This window comes from Haliaeetus leucocephalus, unplaced genomic scaffold (genome assembly GCF_000737465.1).
Source record: "Haliaeetus leucocephalus isolate CR32 unplaced genomic scaffold, Haliaeetus_leucocephalus-4.0 Scaffold1, whole genome shotgun sequence".
Taxonomy (NCBI): domain Eukaryota; kingdom Metazoa; phylum Chordata; class Aves; order Accipitriformes; family Accipitridae; genus Haliaeetus; species Haliaeetus leucocephalus.
In genome coordinates this window covers 13,041,668-13,060,599 of record NW_010972437.1, presented here as the reverse complement: position 1 = coordinate 13,060,599, position 18,932 = coordinate 13,041,668, and the positions used below count along the sequence as shown (strand labels likewise).

Below are 18,932 nucleotides of genomic sequence, written 5' to 3'. Positions count from 1 at the left end.
GTTGATCCCTATTGCTCATTCTGACACATGCTGGAGGACAGACAGTTTCCAGTAGATCTGCTGCCTCCTCTCTCACAGTCAAGAGTATTTCCAAATTTTTCTTTGGACAGTTTTATGCCTGGCTAAGCCTCTGTGCTATTTATTTAGGAGATAATAATAATGTAATTTTATAGTAAAACTGTCACAGACTCATGTACTTAAAGAATAGCTTCCAGATAATGGGAGATTTTAAGCATCCTTATCACATCTTCATGGCCCATTTCGACCTGCCTTTTGCAATCGCTAACAAATTGAGGATTAAGCCTCTTGACACCTGATGCCCCACGGCAAGCCCTGGTCCAGCTGACTCACAGATAAAGAGGTTTTTGAAACTAAGTATTCCAGGATTACAAGAAGTTTAATGGTACATAAAGTGTTTGTATAAAAAAAAAACTTTTGACTGCATATCTGTCATCACTGTATTCCATATAGATGCCTTCTCAGATATTCTAGCTGTTCACCTTTTGTTGACAAAACCATAGAATTCCATTCGAAGTGAGGAATCTGTAGAACAGAATCACACAAACTGAGTGTTAACATTGGTATAAGCCACATAGCATCTTACAGCAAAGAAAAAGCCCTCTGGTATTTTTTGTTCTCCACTTGAAGGTATTTTATCACCTGTGTCCTTCTGAAAGCTAGGCTTATTCTAATACTGAAAAGATTAATTTCTCAATGTAAGATTCTTCTTCATGTAAGTACAGTCAGTTTGCTTCCAGAAAGCAGCATAGTTGTAGAGATGTAAAGCAAATGCCCACGCAACACAGGCTATGACAGCTCCATTACACCATCTCCCACCTTTTGAAACCCAAACTGAGAGAAAAATCCCAGGTCACTATAGTTTGTAATGTTAATGTATCAAACTGGAATGGTGTATCACTAGCATAACATTTGCTGTCAGGGCAATATGAGAAAGGATGCTTATCCTGTTAAAAAACAAGCAAACAAAACCCAACCAACTTAAGCTTAAAGAAGGATTCTAGCTAAAATTAGAGTAGGTGAGTAATTATATATACAGGAGAATCTGCATTCATGAGCCTCCACTACCCAAATGTTTCTATGCTGGTGGCTGTGAATTATCTGTGGCCACTAGTCTTCCTTGTCACAGCACTACCACTGCCGCAGACAGACATCTTGCAGCTGCCATCACTGTCTATCACTCAAAGAGGGTATGTTCAATCTCTTTCTAGTGTAGAAATCTTTGGTGAATTGAATTGAAACTCTCGTTTCACTTTTTCTCCTTTACTTAGGCTATGTTGAGATTGCTAGTTTGCCTGCAGTAAGGTAAGACTGAGACCTTTTGACTTCAGTTTTGCTGCAGCCACTTTCAGAGAAGGTGCAAGTTCTATGAAGTCCTTACACCATCTTGAGAACAGCTTGGAATTTCCTCCCTAACTACAAAAATTGGTCTCACCCAGTAGGTGCTTTTAACTATTAAAACTATCTTTAAATCTGTTGCAAGGAAAATGTATCAATCTGCACTATCGATACAGCTCAGAAAGGACATAAAATATTGCTGACTGCTCACCTGAACTACCCGGTACCCCAGCATTTCCAGGTGTCGTTTTTTCAATGCAGATTCTCCTTTCAGGTGATGTGAATCTTTGCTAAAAGCTTTTGAATCAAGAAATTCCAAAGCAATTCTGGAAACAACAAAAATGTGCATTTACTTTCAGGTCCTACCTGAATAGCAAGAAGTGGTATTTCTAGTTCAGTATTGATAGTTGCAGCAAGACTATTACTAGATAAACCTGACAATTCATGGAAAAAGAAAATTAAACAACTCCCTGAAACTAGACAAAACACTGTCCTCATATTTATCTAGAGATACTTGAACTTCACATGATTTAGTAAAAGCATTTCCTCCTTGAATCTGTTTTTGTTCAAATGGCAATAACAGCTAACCAGCATTTTCAAGGCTTATATTTGAAGAGGTGGGAAGAAAACAGTATCCTAATCTCATGAAAGACACTTCAAGAATGCTGTCGGCCCTAGTGTACTGGGTCTGGCTGAGATGGAGTTACTTTTCTTCATAGCAGCCCATACGGTGCTGTGTTTTGGATCTGTGACCAAAACAGTGGTGGTAACACACCAATATTTTGGCTGTTGCTGAAGAATGCTTGCACAGCATCAAGGCCACCTCTGTTTCTCACTCTGCACCCACAGTGTATAGGCTGGCCTTGACAAGAGGTTGGGAGGGGACACAGCTGGAACCTCAACTGGCCAAAGCGATATTCCACACCATATAACATCATGCTCAGCAGTAAAACAGGAGGGAGTTTTTCCAGAGTAGCCATTGCTCCAGCATTGGTCTGCTGGTGGTGAGTGACTGCATTTGCATCAACTGTTTTCTTCCCCCCCCCCCCTTTTTTTTTTTTTTCTTTCTTCTCTTCACTTATTACTTTGTCTTAACTGCAACCCAGGAGCTTTTTTTCCTTGCTTTTCCCCTCCAGATCCTCTCCCACATCATACTGCAGGGGAGTGAGCGAGCAACTGGGTGGGAGATTAGTTAACAGCTGGGGTCAACCCACCACAGCTAGGAAGGCTAAACCTCATAAGGCTTTGGAAAAAGGAACAGAAAAATAAATAGCCTAGGAGTTGCAACAACCATTTAGGACATAAGCATCAAAAAACTGGTCTAACTTGATCTAAACTTGGAAGAGATAACGTGCAAGAATTCAGTGTACTAACCTCTGAGCTCCTGGTGGCAGAGCCTTTCTCCCTTTATCCTTGATATCATGTGTCAAGCGTATTCCCTCCACATCATCCAAAGGTGTATTCTGAGCCACATAGGAAAGAGGCTTTTTATTTTCATCCAGAACGCACTCAAAATCTGCGAGAAAACAGAACAAACCTGTTTACTGACAAAAAAAAAAAAGAAAGAATTTGATCTGTACAGTGCTTACTTCTAGAAAAACTAAGTGATAACCATAATTAGAGATACCCAATATCATTTATATTATGCAGAACTTTTTAGAAACTCTATTTTATACAGCAATTTCTTCTTTGCAGTATCTTGTGACCACATGCCCAGGGGCTTCCTAATCTTGGTGGTAATAGTGATATCAGAGGTCTCCATAACAATCCTTAGAGCATTAACTTCTCACCTATTTCATAGCAGTATGGTGTGAGAACAGACATTCTTGCATAATGGCTCCCTCCTAAGATCTCTGTCAGCATTCTGTGAACATGCTGTCGCAGTGGATTTATTTGGCTACTGCCTACAAAGACAAAATAAATAATTCATATATCAAGACTTCCACAGGCAAAGTTCTGAAAATAGCACTTCGTGACACTGCATTTTTGACAGCCAACCTACCGAATTAAAGCTTTTCTACAGATCCCTGGTGTTATGCCATCATAATTCAGAGACCATGTGATCATCTTTTAGGTGGAAAGTGGCAGGTGCCTATTAAGCATGAATTTCAAATCCAGATTTTCCATCCCAGGATTCTTCCCATTTACATACTACAAACACTATAGTTTCAGGTTTCACCTGTTGGATTTTGTTTGCTTTTAATCGTGCTTAGACACTTAAATAAGTATTTACTTATTTTGCATCTATTACACGCACACCACACTGTCACTTCTCTGTCTGTTGCAGATTGTTTGCTCCTTTAAACATCTTCAGTCTCGGAGACTCCATTAAACATCTTCAGTCTCAGAGATAAAGCAGCTGAGTTTGATGGATAGCAAAGCAGATCTCCCCCATGACAATTAGTAGAGGAGATACTGAGTTTGCATTAGCTGGATTTTCTGAACTGATCGCTATTCTGAAAGATCTCAGCTGCTACACTTGATCACTAGCCTACTTCTCCATTTCTCATCCTTGATGGATCTTGATTCTTCTGAGGAAGATGACAGCAGTGAGTTCAAAAGGAGGCAGCAAAGATGTTCACCTTGAAACATTTAAGTCAAATGTTCAGTCTTGTAAGTGAAGCACAGATCAAAGTGACCCATCTCCTCCAGTAGACAATCCTACTGATCCTCCTCCTGCCTCTCCACACTCCATGCCATATACACTGTTTCTGGGTATTTAAATTTTATTTCTTATAAAGAAATATCCCATCTCTATTACATTAATTCTCATGGGGCAAACTGCTTTGCTATCTGTTGCACTACTAAGTGGTTGCACTTTTCAAGAACATATCCTCAGCAGATAGTGGGGTGCACCTTTCTCAGCTTCTATTGTGTGTTAGTGGCAACATGACAGTTTTAGAAGCAGCATCTAGCAGTCTGTTGAAGATAGACTATTACTAGCAACAAGGGTAGCTTTTCCTTTCCTAAATTACTTACTGTTACAAAAGACACGTTGGCAGTAGTGCTCATGAAACCAAGGGATGTGAAACTCTGGGCATTCCAGACAGACTGCTCTGTTCAATTTCATGAGGCACAAGCGGACCCTCTGTTTTAGGATATCAGGCAGGACTGAGTTAAACAAAATAAAAAGGTGTGAACTGAAATGTAAAAAAATCCAACACATTGAACTAAGTGGCTACCTCTGAATTCTTTACTAGAGATGCAAATATCTGTATACTATGGCATTTATAAAATTCATGCTGCAGAATCTTAGAAACGTTCTCAAAATCCCTGAGGAAAAAATGAAAAGTAACAGTTTTGCTCAATATTCAGAACAACAGCAAGACAGAAGAAAGAAGCAGTTTAAACTCTCTTCTGTCATTTAACTTTTACTGAAGTGGTTGAAGGCAAAATGGCAACAGTACATTGATCACGACCAACATACAGGTATAGAAGAAGGAAACAGTCAGACACTCAGTCTCTTATTTAGAGAGAAGAGACTGGTAGGACTCATTTCTTGCAGACAAGAATCCCACATTATCTCTTGAGCTTTGTGACTATTTCTAGTAATAAATACCGCACTCAGGTACTTGTATTTCCAATAAAATTGAAGAATTATTAAATACTGAATGCAATAAGCTGACTATAAAATTTGTTTTAAATGAGCTTCTCTCAACTGCAATACAAGTCTGTACTTCTAAAACAAAGCACAAATTTTTGTTCATGCCTTCACTTTTAGCACTCAAATAATGACTAGATTATATAGAGGGCTCTTTCCAGAAAACTGAATCATTTAAAGAGTAACTCTAGTTCTCAAGTCATATATAGGTCCATGATTCCATTTTATGCCAAATGCTACATAATCAAATTCATCAGAGAGCTAGGTATCTACCTTCGAGTTGAGCATCCAATTTGCTTAGGAAAGAAACATTAAATATCCTCGTCATCAGAACTGGTGGAAAATACCCAGCCACTGCCAAAACATGACCAAGCAGCACCAAGCGGTGAGTTCCAAAACAACCTTTAAAAACCAGACAGAAATCCATATTAACACATGACATAAAGTGGAATGGATTTGCAATGCCCTCCCCTTGGCCTCCCAAATCATCCAAGTTTCTCTCTTGACGTACTAAATGAACACACAGGCAGATTAAGGACTACCTCTGCTAGCTGCACCAAAGTATAAGGCAACTCTTGCCAGGAGGAAACTAGTTAGTCTTAGAAAAAGGTAACTCCACAATATTTCAGTAGACAGCAAATTTTCACAGTTCTGTGAGGCTGTATCATCAATCAAAAAAAAAAAAAAAAAGTCTCTACACATTTCCTCTACAACTTCACCATTTCTTTGTGATGAATCACAAAATGTATCCTGTCCCCAAACAATGATTCCTTGGGGAACACAACAATTCTATCCAATAACAGCACAGCAAATTAATCAGAATTTCCACTTGATTTTTACTATGCTCAAGATACCTTGCTAGTCCCTTATCAACAGTAATTTTTAAAGGGTGAAATGAAGCTAGAAAACCCAACAGAAGCATACATTGAATTTTTGTTGTGGTTTAACCCCAGTAGGCAGACTATTAGTAGTAATATACAGACGTGCTTTTTCTTTGCTTAAAAAAATGCCATTCTATTGCCATTTTTATTCAGTACAGATAATATCTTCAAATGATACTCATTTATTTGGTGTCAGAATATCTTTGTCTAATGCACTTACTCAAGTTAGAAGTAAGACGTTGGATACAACTCTCAAAGAACTCTTCATTGGCAGGAGGGTCATAATTAAGAGCAGAGAAAAGGAAGAGAATAAAATAGATTTCAAAGGGGTGGATCTGGAAAAAAAGACATCCTAAATTAAGTCACTGCAAAATAGCCTAATACTGCTTTACAATAACAAAGGGGTTTATAATTCATTCAGAATTGGGAGATTTAAGACTAGATAAGCTATTTTCTAATTATTTTTGGGGGTGGTGGGGGGTGGTGTTGTCAACTTTTCCAGGAGAAAAATATTAAAAAAATAAAATGCAGAAATCATAAAATTGCAGCTATGGCTAAAACTTAAAATCTCTTTCATGTAGATAATCCAAGTGTTTCCGTGTACTTAGACTTTAAGAAGCTTTTAAAAAGGCTTCCCATTAAACGCTCTTAAAGAAACTAAACTGTCATAAAATAAAATCAAAGATCTCTATGAATACCAGATTGAGAAGGAGAAAGAAAGAAAAAAAAAAAAGATACCAATAAAACACAGTAATTTTGACCAAAAAGATAGGCTATTGGGGAAATCCCCACAAGAATGAGTAATGTAAAAATAGACACTGTGTGATGTGACTATTTGTAAAGAAGTTAAAAAAAAAAAAATTTAAGATGGTAAAATGTAAAGCTGAATGCAAAGGATTATGGTTGACCTAACACTGACTGACAACAATAAAATAAGAAAGGAAAATTAAAGAGAGGTAAGTGCAAATTAATATACATGGAATCAAAACAGCTTTGAGTGAACATAGAAAAAGATGAGCTCCAAATCAGGTACACTGAAGAAAACCCTTAGGAACACTGTGTGGATTCTGCTCTGAAACACATTAACTACTAACCTGTCCTTTCTTACTGAGTAACTTACACAGCAGATAAAAAGAAAAACTGTAATACCTTGTCTATATTTTCAACAGTCACAGAAGCTATTCTGTCAAGTAATGAAGGACAACGGTGGTTTGTTTTTATGAGAAAAAAAGACAACTGTAATACATTTGCCCATGTTATTTGGTCTATCAAGCGTTGACACATGGCCACAGTTTCCCCACTGAGGACTTCTTCAAACCACTCTCCATTCACATGTGTAAGTTCTTCCAACAGAAGATTTAAGTTGTTGGCTTTCTGAAGCCTCTGAAATCCACAGTCATTTAGTTTTTGCAGAAGCTTTACACATAGCTCAGAACTGTTTTGCCAGTGCAACTGATCATAATGATTCCATTTGACAAGAGCAGTAGCAATGCAATCCAAATGATGGAGCTTGCATTGAGGCAGAACTGCTGCTGCTTTGTTTATAATGACTTCCTCCACTTGAAAGGAAGGAAGCATGGCCAGAACACGAATTATTGCAGCAGTATCAGCAGGTATGACACTAGATTTTAGAAAACTGGAAGAGAGACAAAAATTAAAACAGACCATCAGTACTGACAAAGTGCAAACATTTAAAACAAGCAAATAACTTACGTGCATTAAAATTATATTTTAAAAGTCAAAAGCTGTACATTAAATGTAACATAAGTAGAATATTAACAACATGGTAGAAATTCACACAGTCAGTGACTACCATCTTTTTTCATTGAGATTAACTTCCAATTTATTAAAAATTGAAAAAGGGAAGAAGACAGGGAGCATCTCAATCAGCTGGTGAGGCTTCAAATGTTATTGATAAATACAGAAGTCCTTAGTAAGGGCAAAAGGTCCATCTTTGTTAACAGAGTCTGTGGGTTTCTGGGCCTGGATAATTCTGTGACTTCTGTCCTGGGGAGAACCAGGTTCTGAGGTGCCTGAGGAACATGAAGGCATCATCCACAGAACACATGTACAGACAAGGCACTGCATTCTTATAGAGGCTGAGCAATGGAAGCAACAGTGGCAGATCTCTTCTCCCACAATTCCAGAAATGGTTTCCCTTTCTATGTTGCAACTGTACAAGCCTGAGAACTGACTAGACAGTTCTTCAACCAAAAGAAGAGTACTTCTGCTTCACACTTTCACTTGTCCCAACCATGGCGTTCTTACTGTGTATTTTTCATTACTTGTTCCTTCAAACATCAAAGACATTAATACCTACCCTTCCTATAAAGTACCAATCAAAATTTCTGGTTCAATGTCATTATATTGCAGCGGCCAAGGGGCGAGGGGCAAAAAAATCTATTTTTAAAATATGTCATATCTATTAGCGGATACTAATGGGTCTATAGTCAAGACAATATCCACTTCCTATCCTCTGATTTGCGTGTTTGACAGAATCAAATACTTCTAACAGTTTGTTACTTCTTCATATTTTATGGAAACAAAACAATCTAATACCTTAGCTGGTTATTTAAAATATTAAGTAGACAACTGTTTAATACTTAAATAGCTACATTTCCAAGAATATACACTTACCCTAATAATAACCTTTTTAGTTTGGCAAACAGCTCCAGATCGTGGCAACGCAACACCACCAAGTACTGCGTTAACTTTACCAACTGTATTACATGATAGCTATCCAAGTGTTTGTGCAGAACAGAAGCCATTCTAAACACAAAGAGAAAAAGATGACATGGTGTTATGCTAATACAGAAGATACCGCAAAACCCAATATCATGCATGAAGAAGGGGTGTCCTGTGGTGCACAGTATCTAGGTGGAGGGTTGCACACACCTGCACTCCTCGCCACCCTAGTTTTGACAGTGTTCCACTACGACACAGCAGCCTCTCTCCACCTAGTGAATTGCAAAATTAAAGCCCTCATCACAGCAAAACAGCTACTTCACTCTAATAATTTCTGTTGCAGATTTTACAATCAGTTAAATTTAGAGTAGACCAAGAACAGGATAAACTAGAACAGCATCACTAGCCTCAGCACCACTGTACTCACTTATCTAATAGTGGTTGCTACAGCTATGTTGGTCTAAAGCTGCAAGAGAGGGCTAGATTTGTAGGGAAAGATAATACCTTAAGACCTCCTTTAGACAGTGAGATTCAAGGAGAAACACCATGAATTCACACGGTCTTCCCTTTCTCTTCACCACAGTACTACCTGTCCTTTTTCTTCCAAGGATCTATTTGGGTTCATACAACTACATTCAATCCAGCTATTGCACACAACCTGCATTTAACTCTGCTGCATCCGTGACATACCTGATGCTACATCTTCTGTGTCCAAAACCTCAACTGCTTTTCCCTTCATTGTATGGAAGATATTACCTCTCCCTATAAACAACATTCAGTCTACAGCTGCAAAAAATCTGGTCCAGGTTCTTAAAGACACAAGAATTAATAGTTTAAAGTAGGGCACAATGACTTCTGAAGAAACAACTCACATCAGTAACAGGACCTCTTAGATAGGACACATTGTCTACAATTTACTATATTCTCATTTGTCTCACCAGTTTACAGTAATTGTTATAGGCTATGTTTCCTCAAATAGGATGACATATTTGTAAATAAGGCAAAAATTATATTACAATAACTTGGTAGGGTTGAAATGCCCTTCTATGAAATCCCTAAATTGCCTCAATTACTTCTGGGTCAAGCTGCAAGATTCTAAAATCTGTAACAGCTAATTATATATAGTGTATATGGATTTGTGTGCAAGTGACACGCTCTCCAGTCCCAACTTACTGGATATTATATAGTTTTTCATACTAAATGGAAGCAGTTTACCTAGAGAATACAACTTTTTAGTAGTATATAAAAAATTACTTTTTGAGTAGATGAGAATTTCTGCATTTCATTTTCTGCATCGTTTTCAGTATTACCAATACTTGGTAACTGCTAAATTCTTCCGCTATGCACACTGCAGTTACTAGCAACCTAAAGAGGAAAAGAAAAGATAGATTTTCCAAAGAAAAAACAGTTGAAAATCTCCAGCAAAGATTGCAGCCATTTTCTTTGTCTAGGAGGGAAAGAACCAATAGACTACTTCAGGAAATACAGGAAAACAAATTCCCCCAAACTACAGACCTTTGTTCTGTGCACCCTTCTTCTAAATGGTTGATCTGTATGGCACAGATAAAGAGATGTGGGTGTGTCAGATCAGTACATGTTGCTCTTATGCTAGAAACCAGTGAGCCCAACAATTCTGAAAGTAGACAAGAAGTAGGAAAGGTACCCTAAGACACTAAACAATTCACGATCAATCAGCAAGCTACAGATAACAGAATCAAACATGAGTTGAACTGGCTCTGGGGCAAATAAAGCCAACAACTTTTTCTACCTCACACTGATTTTTACCAAAAATAAAATAAATTTTTTAAAAATCTAGGAAAAGCTTTTGGAACTAACTCAGCTACAGCAAAACCAACACAGGCTTGCAGTATATCCAGATCTCTGAATGGAGGCAAATATTCATGAAGAAAAGTCTGAAAATATGACTAACTGTAATTAATACAGCAAATTCTGCCTAAAACTGCAAACTTTGAGAGACCCATGACTAATGCCACCCCCAAATAGGATTTTGTAGCACAAGAAAAACAGACAGAGAAAAACCTGCCACACAATACTATGGTCTAATTGCTAAATAAATGCTGAAGTGCTCCCTGCTGACAACCTTTCATATAGAATAGGATGTACAGCAAACTGGGATAAGTAAGACTTGGGCTGTTTCAGCTACTGTCAGTCTTGAAAAAGCAACACATACCACTGCATATATTTCTCAAGGGAAAGACAGAAAAGTTTTTTACTACCACCCACTGTGAAAGGAAGGCTGTAGTCTAAGAGACAAGAGCTGCAAGATGGCCTTGCATAACAGCATTCAGATACCCCTTGATTACTGGATTCAGCTTTCTATGCAACTGTTTTAAGACAAACTGCTATGACAGTGTTTCCATAATGAAATAACACATTGCTACGCAGTTGCAACTAGGAAACCTAATGCTCAGCTCACAGATAGGCTCAGAAATTCCTCCTAATGCCACTACATTTTTAATTTCTGTGCAAGACTACATATATATCATTAGACAAAACTGTTAATTAACTTACCTTTCTCTTACCTTGGATCCTGCCATAGGCCCAAGGATAAAAAATAATTTTGCAAAGGTTTCAGGATCATAATAAACATCTATATTTTCAGAGAGTAATTGTTTAGCAACCAGGCGGAATTCAGCATTGTCAAAACCCAGCTGCTCGTACAGCCCAAGAATAAGACTTATACTGTGTATATCAAGATGGGAGGCACTTTTAAGGAAAATCTTGTTGCATTTTTCTAGCAATGGATGATATCTCAGTTTAACATTTTGAAGAAACTGTAGTATTCTTTTGGCATAGTTGAAGTGGACTTCATCCTTTTCTTCCAAGAGCTGTCCAGCCTTGTGTAGTAATCGATCTCGAAAACGCTGTGAGATAACATCAGAAATGCTGATCATCAAAACTGACAAGATCCTAAAAAATTAAAAAGATTTTATGCTTACACATTGAACATGAAAAGTAATAAATTTTAGATTTCTTAAATAAACTATGCAAAGAAAGAAACGTTAGTCAGGGTGTTGCTGGCTTCTGCGTAAAACGGAATTTTAAATCTAACACAGAAAAAACAGATGAGCAAAAACCATTTCTCCTACTAAAGTAAAAATTCTGCTTTCAGTGAATTTCTGAAACAACTGGATGTTTTCAACCATCCCTTACAAAGTTGTATGCAATGAAAGTGTTTGCCTAAGGCAAGACCCTCACTTGCCTGATTCGAATTTGCAAAAAGACCTTTAATGTTCAATGGAAACTAAAGAAACCCAAACAATTCTCAAGTGACAGAATGCAGAGAAGAGTCATTGTCACTCCTAAAGAAAGAATTCCTTGTTAAGGGAGTAAAACTTATGACCACAGGGAGAGTAATTTCTGTAAAGAAATGCAGTCCCATTCTATGAGTTTCATAAGCAGGCTCCTCACATCCGCAAAAGTAACTGTTGGTACTGCTGATGCTATATAAAGCAGAAAAAAGGAAGAGCAGCCTTTGCTATAATGGCCCAGGGAGAACAGAGGCAAGAAAAAGAAGCTTGGAGTTCTTTGACTAGGGCCAGGTTTTAAGTAATTTTAATATTAGGGTAATGCACTAGACATGCTAGCAAGAGAATTGATTAATTCAACTTGACCAAAAATAAAAAGAAATGCTCTGAAGATAAATAAAAATAACATTGCTTTAAGAGTCCTTATTGCTATTCACAACAGTAAACTAAATCCATGTCATAGCAGAGAAACTATCAATGTCACGGAAGAAAAACATCTTCTGGCGAGTCAACAGTCTCTAAATTCCAAAAAAAGTCCAAGTAAATTTTAGAATCCGGATAAAGCAATATCTGCTGGTTTTCCACTGTAAGTAGAACATTAGTTTTAATTAAGTGTTTAAATTGGTTATAAAGAAATTCTTTGCAAAATCATTGGGAAAATGCATTTGCCTAAGCAGACCTGTCCATGAAAATCAAGGCATGAATACAAATCACCTCCTTCTCACAAACCCCAAACTGAAGAAAAGCAACCTCCAATTGAGAAAAAGGGAAAGTGTTCAGCAAAGGCAGCCCAGTAATCGTAACATATTGCTTCTTCCACTACTCATTTCATCCTGACACTTACCTTATATCTTGTATAGAATCCAGTTTCATGTCCACAATATGAGCTACCTGGCCAATTACAGGACTGAAATGTCTGTGTCGCTTGTATAAACACAGTGCGAATTTAGACAGAGCTGGCAAACTAAGCCTGTCAAGACATCAAAGACAGACAGAATATTTACCTTTTATTTCTAGTGAATAACTAAAGACAAAAATCTACTTCAACAATTATATAAAAGACAAGGTTATATTCAAATTACAAAACAAGGAAACAAAATAAGCATTTTCTATTTGGTCACCTTGGGCTTAGCCAAAACACCTAGATATTTCATATTAAAGCATATTGTGCATATGGAGCTCTAAAAAACAAACAAACAAAAAAATAAAATCAGAGTTCTTCATTTAATCAGACCAACGTAAGAAATCTATAAAGATTACATTCTCAAGCAATGATGTGAAATAGTTAAAAGCATAGAATGGGTTGGGTTGGAAGGGACCTTAAAGATCATCTAGTTCCAACGCCCCTGCCATGGGCAGGGACACCTTCCACTAGAACAGGTTGCTTAAAGCCCCATCCAACCTGGCCTTGAACACTTCCAGGGAGAGAGCATCCACAACCTCTCTGGGCAACCTGTTCCAGTGCCTCACCACCCTCACAGTAAAGAATTTCTTCCTAATATCTAACCTAAATCTACTCTCTTTCAGTTTAAAACCATTACCCTTCGTCCCACCACTACACTCCCTGATAAAGAGTCCCTCCTCATCTTTCCTGTAGCTCCCCTTTAGGTACTGGAAGCTGCTATAAGGTCTCCTCGGCGCCTTCTCTTCTCCAGGGTGAACAACCCCAACTCTCTCAGTCTGTCCTCACAGGGGAGGTGCTCCAGCCCTCTGATCATCTTCGTGGCCCTCCTCTGGACTCGCTCCAACAGGTCCATGTCTTTCTTGTGTTGGTGTCCCCAGAGCTGAATGCAATACTCCAGGTGGGGGTCTCATGAGAGTGGAGTAGAGGGGGAGAATCACCTCCTGTGACCCGCTGGTCACACTTCTTTTGATGCAGCTCAGAATGCAAGTGGCTTTCTGAGCTGCGAGCACACATTGCCGTCTCACACTGAGCTTCTCGTCAACCAACAACCCCAAGTCCTTCTCCTCAGGGCTGCTCTCAATCCACTCATTGCCCAGCCTGTATTTGTGCTTGAGATTGCCCCGACCCATGGGCAGGACCTTGCACTTGGCCTTGTTGACCTCCATGACATTCGCACAGGCCCACCTCTCAAGCCTGTCAAGGACCCTCTGGATGGCATCCCTTCCCTCCAGCACGTCGACCGCACCACAGAGCTTGGTGAGGGTGCACTCCATCCCACTCTCCATGTCTAAATGAATGTGAGCAATTTATTACCTGAATGTTATTTTGTGTTCAAGCTACACTGAATTTATTTACTTGTCAAGATGCCCCAGGCGTTAAGCTGGGAGAGGCAATTCTGTGATGCTGGTGCCAAGATTGACACTAGCTTCTGCCATTAACCTGAGATTAAAGAATGAAAATTACAATATATATTAAAAAAATCAAAACCCAACAAAAAAAAACAACAAAAAACACAAAGGGAAAATGTTGATGTTTTAATACAAAAGGTTTTTTACTAAAATTGAGATGAGCAGGGTCCAAACCACCATTTGAGTTGGACAGTAAACACTAAGTTAAAACCATAAATATTAAAACCTGCAATTCACTTCAAACACATAAATCTACACAGACAGTGTATTTCAAAATCTTAAGCGTCTGTCCCCGTTGTTGCTGTATCTGAATCTCTCAAGCATTTGTGTACCAAAGTCCATCAATACTCAAAGCCTCCATATGCATAATTTTCAAAACCTTCAAAAATACAACTGATATTTAAAATACTCGCAATAATGTTTAAAACATCTCGTAAATACTCTTTTGAGAACTCTGTGTAGCCTCATGTGAAGCAAATCACACTTGCAACTTATACCTTTCACAAACCAAAGTAGTACAGTACTTGCCTTTCTAATCTTTTCCATGCCTCTGTAACAAGCACTTCTGCTAGAGAACTGTGGTCTTCAACATTGAGCCTTCAGAAGAAAGACATAATAGTTTGAAGTTTGCTTCGAAAGTTATAAAGAAGACATATGTCCTTTCATTATTTATCATAATGTTTTACTTTTCTATCGCTCCCTCCATCCAGATTATAAATATTTGTGCATTAATAATCATAACTCTATTTACTGGGAGTGCAACACTGATCAGTTCTGTCTGCATGTCAAAACCTGAGGCACAGGACATTAAGTTGTCTGTGTCACACAGTCAGAGTGACACAGAAGCTGGGACAGGGAAGTCTCTCAGTCTCCTTACAGGATGGCTTTGTAGTCAAAATTCCATCTCTTTTTACTACCAAATACAAAATGTAGAGATGTGGAATTCAACATAATGCTGCTTACCTCAGAATACTATACAGGGTGTCCACTACGGCCTCATCTTCCATGTGTTCCACCTTGTTTTCTGCTAAAATGCAAAGGGTAAGAAACTGGGAATGATTTCTTATATAGTCACTAGTCCTTAAGAGAAGTGGCCTCTTCTTTTGCAATTGCCACAGCATGTTCAATGCAATTCCCACATGTTTTTCAGAAAGCCTGGCCTTGTTCCTTCCAACAAGGTTGAACACTTCATCTTCATGGGTGCAGCGATTTATCTGGCTCAAAAGCAGATCACTACTCAGAGTCCGAGCTTGGTAATGTCTCAGCGTAAACAAGCAAGCCTGCCTCAAACAAAGCATTTTGCTATGCCTACCAGCTATCTTTAAGGCATCCAGAAAGATTCTTCTTTCACTTTTCACAGTAAACCATGTTGTTACAAAGAACAAACTCAAGTATTTGAAAAACAGAAGATCATTTTTCTTTCATCCTGTATGGTCACTGTATTAAGAAGAACTCGGTTCTGAGGTACCTGTAATGAGGTAGAATTAAAGCAGTTAAGTACAGTCATTAACTACTAGCTAAAAATCAATGCCTCTACTTTTTAATGTTCTGAGTAAGGTAAGCTTGAGACGAACCTACAGCCTGGATTCTTCTCAGAGAAGCTCCCAGCAATGAACACTGACATGCTCACAAGCACTAAGAAAAGTCAGTCCACTTGGCAAGTTTTCAAACTTAGAAATCTGTGTTTAAAAGGCACATGTGCTATCATGCTACTACTTAGAAGGCAAAGCTGAGCTTTTTAACATGCAGGCGCTGCATGACTAAGTCAAGTGAGGCTTCCTCTCACTAGGCCACTCCATAATTCCAAACTGGAGTCCAGGAACTGCCAGAAAAATACAACTATTGGTGGTAAAAGGAAGTGAGACAGCAAGAGCTCCTAAGCTGGCATCACTGGATTCCTCTGGTTCTGTATGTGCATCCATCCCACAGTGATATCTACTGCACCTCCTGTCTATGAACCTCTCCCAGAGTTTCCTTTCCACTCTGCTCTCTTTAGTACGTGTCTAAGTCTTGTAAACACATGAAGATTTTGGTATATGACTTCTAGTCAGGAAGACTGACCACCTTTGTAATATAGGATACTGATCAGTCACCACCTATCAGGTGAAATCACCCACTGCACAAAAGAAAAGCAACCAAATTCCTGAAATTATAGTGGAAGCTACAGACTTATCTACTGAAATTTGGTAAGTATTAATTTGTTTTCTTAATATATCCCCCAATTTGTACACAGCGTTAACAACTATGTATTCTACAACCTACAACACTGGTTCCAAGCTGCGAACACAAACCACTAGTAGCAAATGTTGTGGTACACCAAAAAAGACCCATCAAATTCCCTTAACTCAGAGATCATTGAAAAGTCTAGAATTCTTGCTTTAGAAGATATAATCATTAACAACAATAATTATCAACGTACCATACCTTCAGCAAACTTGAATGCTCTTCAGCTGTAGGCATGATTCCATCAGTGTAATATTATCAAGGCAATGGCAGCAGCATGCACTAGGTCTACTCGGAAAGAAAAAACCTTCTTATTTGAGCAATCCACATAAGGTACTGAAATAATTTCACAAAATTGGATATAGTTGGATTTCTTCTGATGTCTGTACAATCAGCTTCAGAGAATAAAAAGCCATTCTGACACATTGTACTACACTGCTGTCGCTGATGCTGGGACAGATACAAGGAAAGCTAAAATGAAGTAATTTTAATTTATGATCTGTTATAATACAAAATGTTTTCTTCCATATGCAAAATGAAAGCATACAAAAATAAAAGGTACAATTTTTCCACATATTCTGTATTAAGTACCTTTTATAATAACAATTTGCTTTATAGTCCCTTTTCAGAGATTGCTTTTATTGCTTCTATTTGTTCCATACAGTAGTTGTCTTTATAAAGAATTTATTGCACTTTATCACTGAGAAAAGTTGTGTGACATTATTTATTCCATGTAAACTCCATAAAAAGTATTTTTAGCTTTTCCCTCTCAGTACACAGCCACATGCTTTTAGAAGTAGCTGGGACTTCTTATGAGATTTTATAAAGTGTATTAAATAAGCTAAAATACAGGTTGGTCAAGCCACCGTTAAATCACAATCTAGTAATCTTCCACAAAGTCTCAAGTACTAAATTAACCACATTTACCAGACCATTTCACGATTTTTTTACCCCACAGATTTTCCAGTTAATTAAAAATACTTTTTCTGTTCCCTTTTGACATGTGGATGCATGTAGATGGAGCAAATCAGATACAGTGACAACAATCAAAAGCCAAAGTGATTGCCTGTTCCACCTACAGCTTCTAAGCAGAAACTGCAATAGAGTTATCAAAATTATTGCACTATACAAACTACCTGGTTTAAAGAGAGAAAAAAAGCATTTGCCCTCTAATGACACAATAGTAAAGTACAGCTTGAAAGCCAGCATAAATTTTTAACCTTTTTGTATGACCACATCCAGAATCCTAGCTGCAAATGAACAAGTTTTTTTTTCTTAATCCTCTTTTAGAGAACTAAGACAGCATTAGACAAATACCTTTAAGAGAATACCGATATATTGGAACTTGTTTTTAAGATTTCTTGTGCTGTACTATAGAACATTAAGCAAAGGCTTTTTATTAGTGTATTTTTGCTTTGGTTACTATTCCTCTATTTTCACATGTCCACCCGATGGGAAAAAAAGCTACAATATAAATTCACCTTTACTCCCCACAGTACTGGCAAGCTAAGCTGCCAGAAGACATGATGAAGTACATGCGTGAAGACAATATAAAAACTTCAGGCTCAAATAATTTCTTTGTAAGCCCAGGTAACACATCTTTCTCATGCTGCAGTGGATCTTGCATCCCCTATCCTAATGACTGGGAACCAGGATCTCTACCTAAAACAGCCTGCAGGAAGTTTCCAAATATTTCTTTCTGGAAGGTAATTTAGCAGATGCAAGCGATTTATCACAAACCTGTATGCAATTTTAAATTGTAGTTAATTCTAATATCTTATAAAAAGGAAATCAATAGGAAATGTTGGATGTTTTGAAACTTACAAATACATAGATTAAAAATATGAAATTTGTATCTGCTTAAAGAACTATTTCTAAAGTGTTCTACTCACCATGCAAAATATATGCTAAAAGGACAAGAAATTATTTAAAATAATTTCCTATCAGTCAAAACATGCATTTTCGAGGCTGTATTACAAACTACAGTGAGCCAGTAAGTCTTTCTTCCACAAAGGAGAAAATGTGGACACCTGCCACTCCTCAAGTGTAAAAAGTATTAAAGATTTAAGTAACTAAGCGTTAGAAGAGCTGCTGGCGGGGGGGGGGGGGGGGGGGGGTGTCACCTGTCTGCCAGAGTCACCTCAGTTTTCGTCAGCCTTGCCGTGGGCAGTACAACATCCCTGTCACACGGGTACCAGCAGCGGCCTACCTCACGTCCCGCCTTTGCCCCGCACTGCCTCCGCGCCGCGTTGCTGCCGGGTCACGGGCGGAAAGCCCACCTGCGGGTCGCCTCCTCCTTTCCTGCGTGGAGATTCTAACCCAGAAGCGCTTCAGAAGGAGCGGGGCAAGGGGCTAAGCCGCCACACAGGCCTCAGGGCGGCGGCGGCGGCAGGCGGGGAGGGGGCGGCCAGGGCCCCGCTGCCCCCCACCCGCAGGCAGGCGGCAAACCGCTGCGTTAGGCTCGTCCCCCGCCGCCGCCCGGCGCTCCCTCGGCCACGTTTAGCCTAACGGCGGCTGCGCTACGCGCGTACCTTGTGGGAGAAAAAAGGCACTGCCATGCTCGGCGGGAGGAAGCTCCGAGCCCGGCCCCCCGGAACCGCCTCG

The 18,932-nt window shown here is 38.8% G+C and overlaps 1 protein-coding gene across 1 annotated transcript in view; it reads right to left on the bottom strand.

The window, feature by feature from the left end:
* Positions 1–453: 453 nt before the first annotated feature.
* Positions 454–18,932, bottom strand: part of FASTKD1 (FAST kinase domains 1) — a 21,098-nt gene continuing 2,619 nt past the window's right edge. The window contains exons 4-18 of the mRNA XM_010567173.1: positions 16,530–16,616; positions 15,069–15,573; positions 14,634–14,702; positions 12,637–12,762; positions 11,056–11,454; positions 9,778–9,888; positions 8,476–8,607; positions 6,988–7,474; positions 6,059–6,173; positions 5,231–5,359; positions 4,336–4,467; positions 3,147–3,260; positions 2,731–2,872; positions 1,568–1,682; positions 454–543 (exon numbers count right to left, since the gene is read on the bottom strand). Coding sequence (XP_010565475.1) covers positions 454–543; positions 1,568–1,682; positions 2,731–2,872; positions 3,147–3,260; positions 4,336–4,467; positions 5,231–5,359; positions 6,059–6,173; positions 6,988–7,474; positions 8,476–8,607; positions 9,778–9,888; positions 11,056–11,454; positions 12,637–12,762; positions 14,634–14,702; positions 15,069–15,403 — 2,496 coding nt within the window. The 5' untranslated portion in view covers positions 15,404–15,573; positions 16,530–16,616. The remainder of the gene's footprint in view (positions 544–1,567; positions 1,683–2,730; positions 2,873–3,146; positions 3,261–4,335; positions 4,468–5,230; positions 5,360–6,058; positions 6,174–6,987; positions 7,475–8,475; positions 8,608–9,777; positions 9,889–11,055; positions 11,455–12,636; positions 12,763–14,633; positions 14,703–15,068; positions 15,574–16,529; positions 16,617–18,932) is intronic.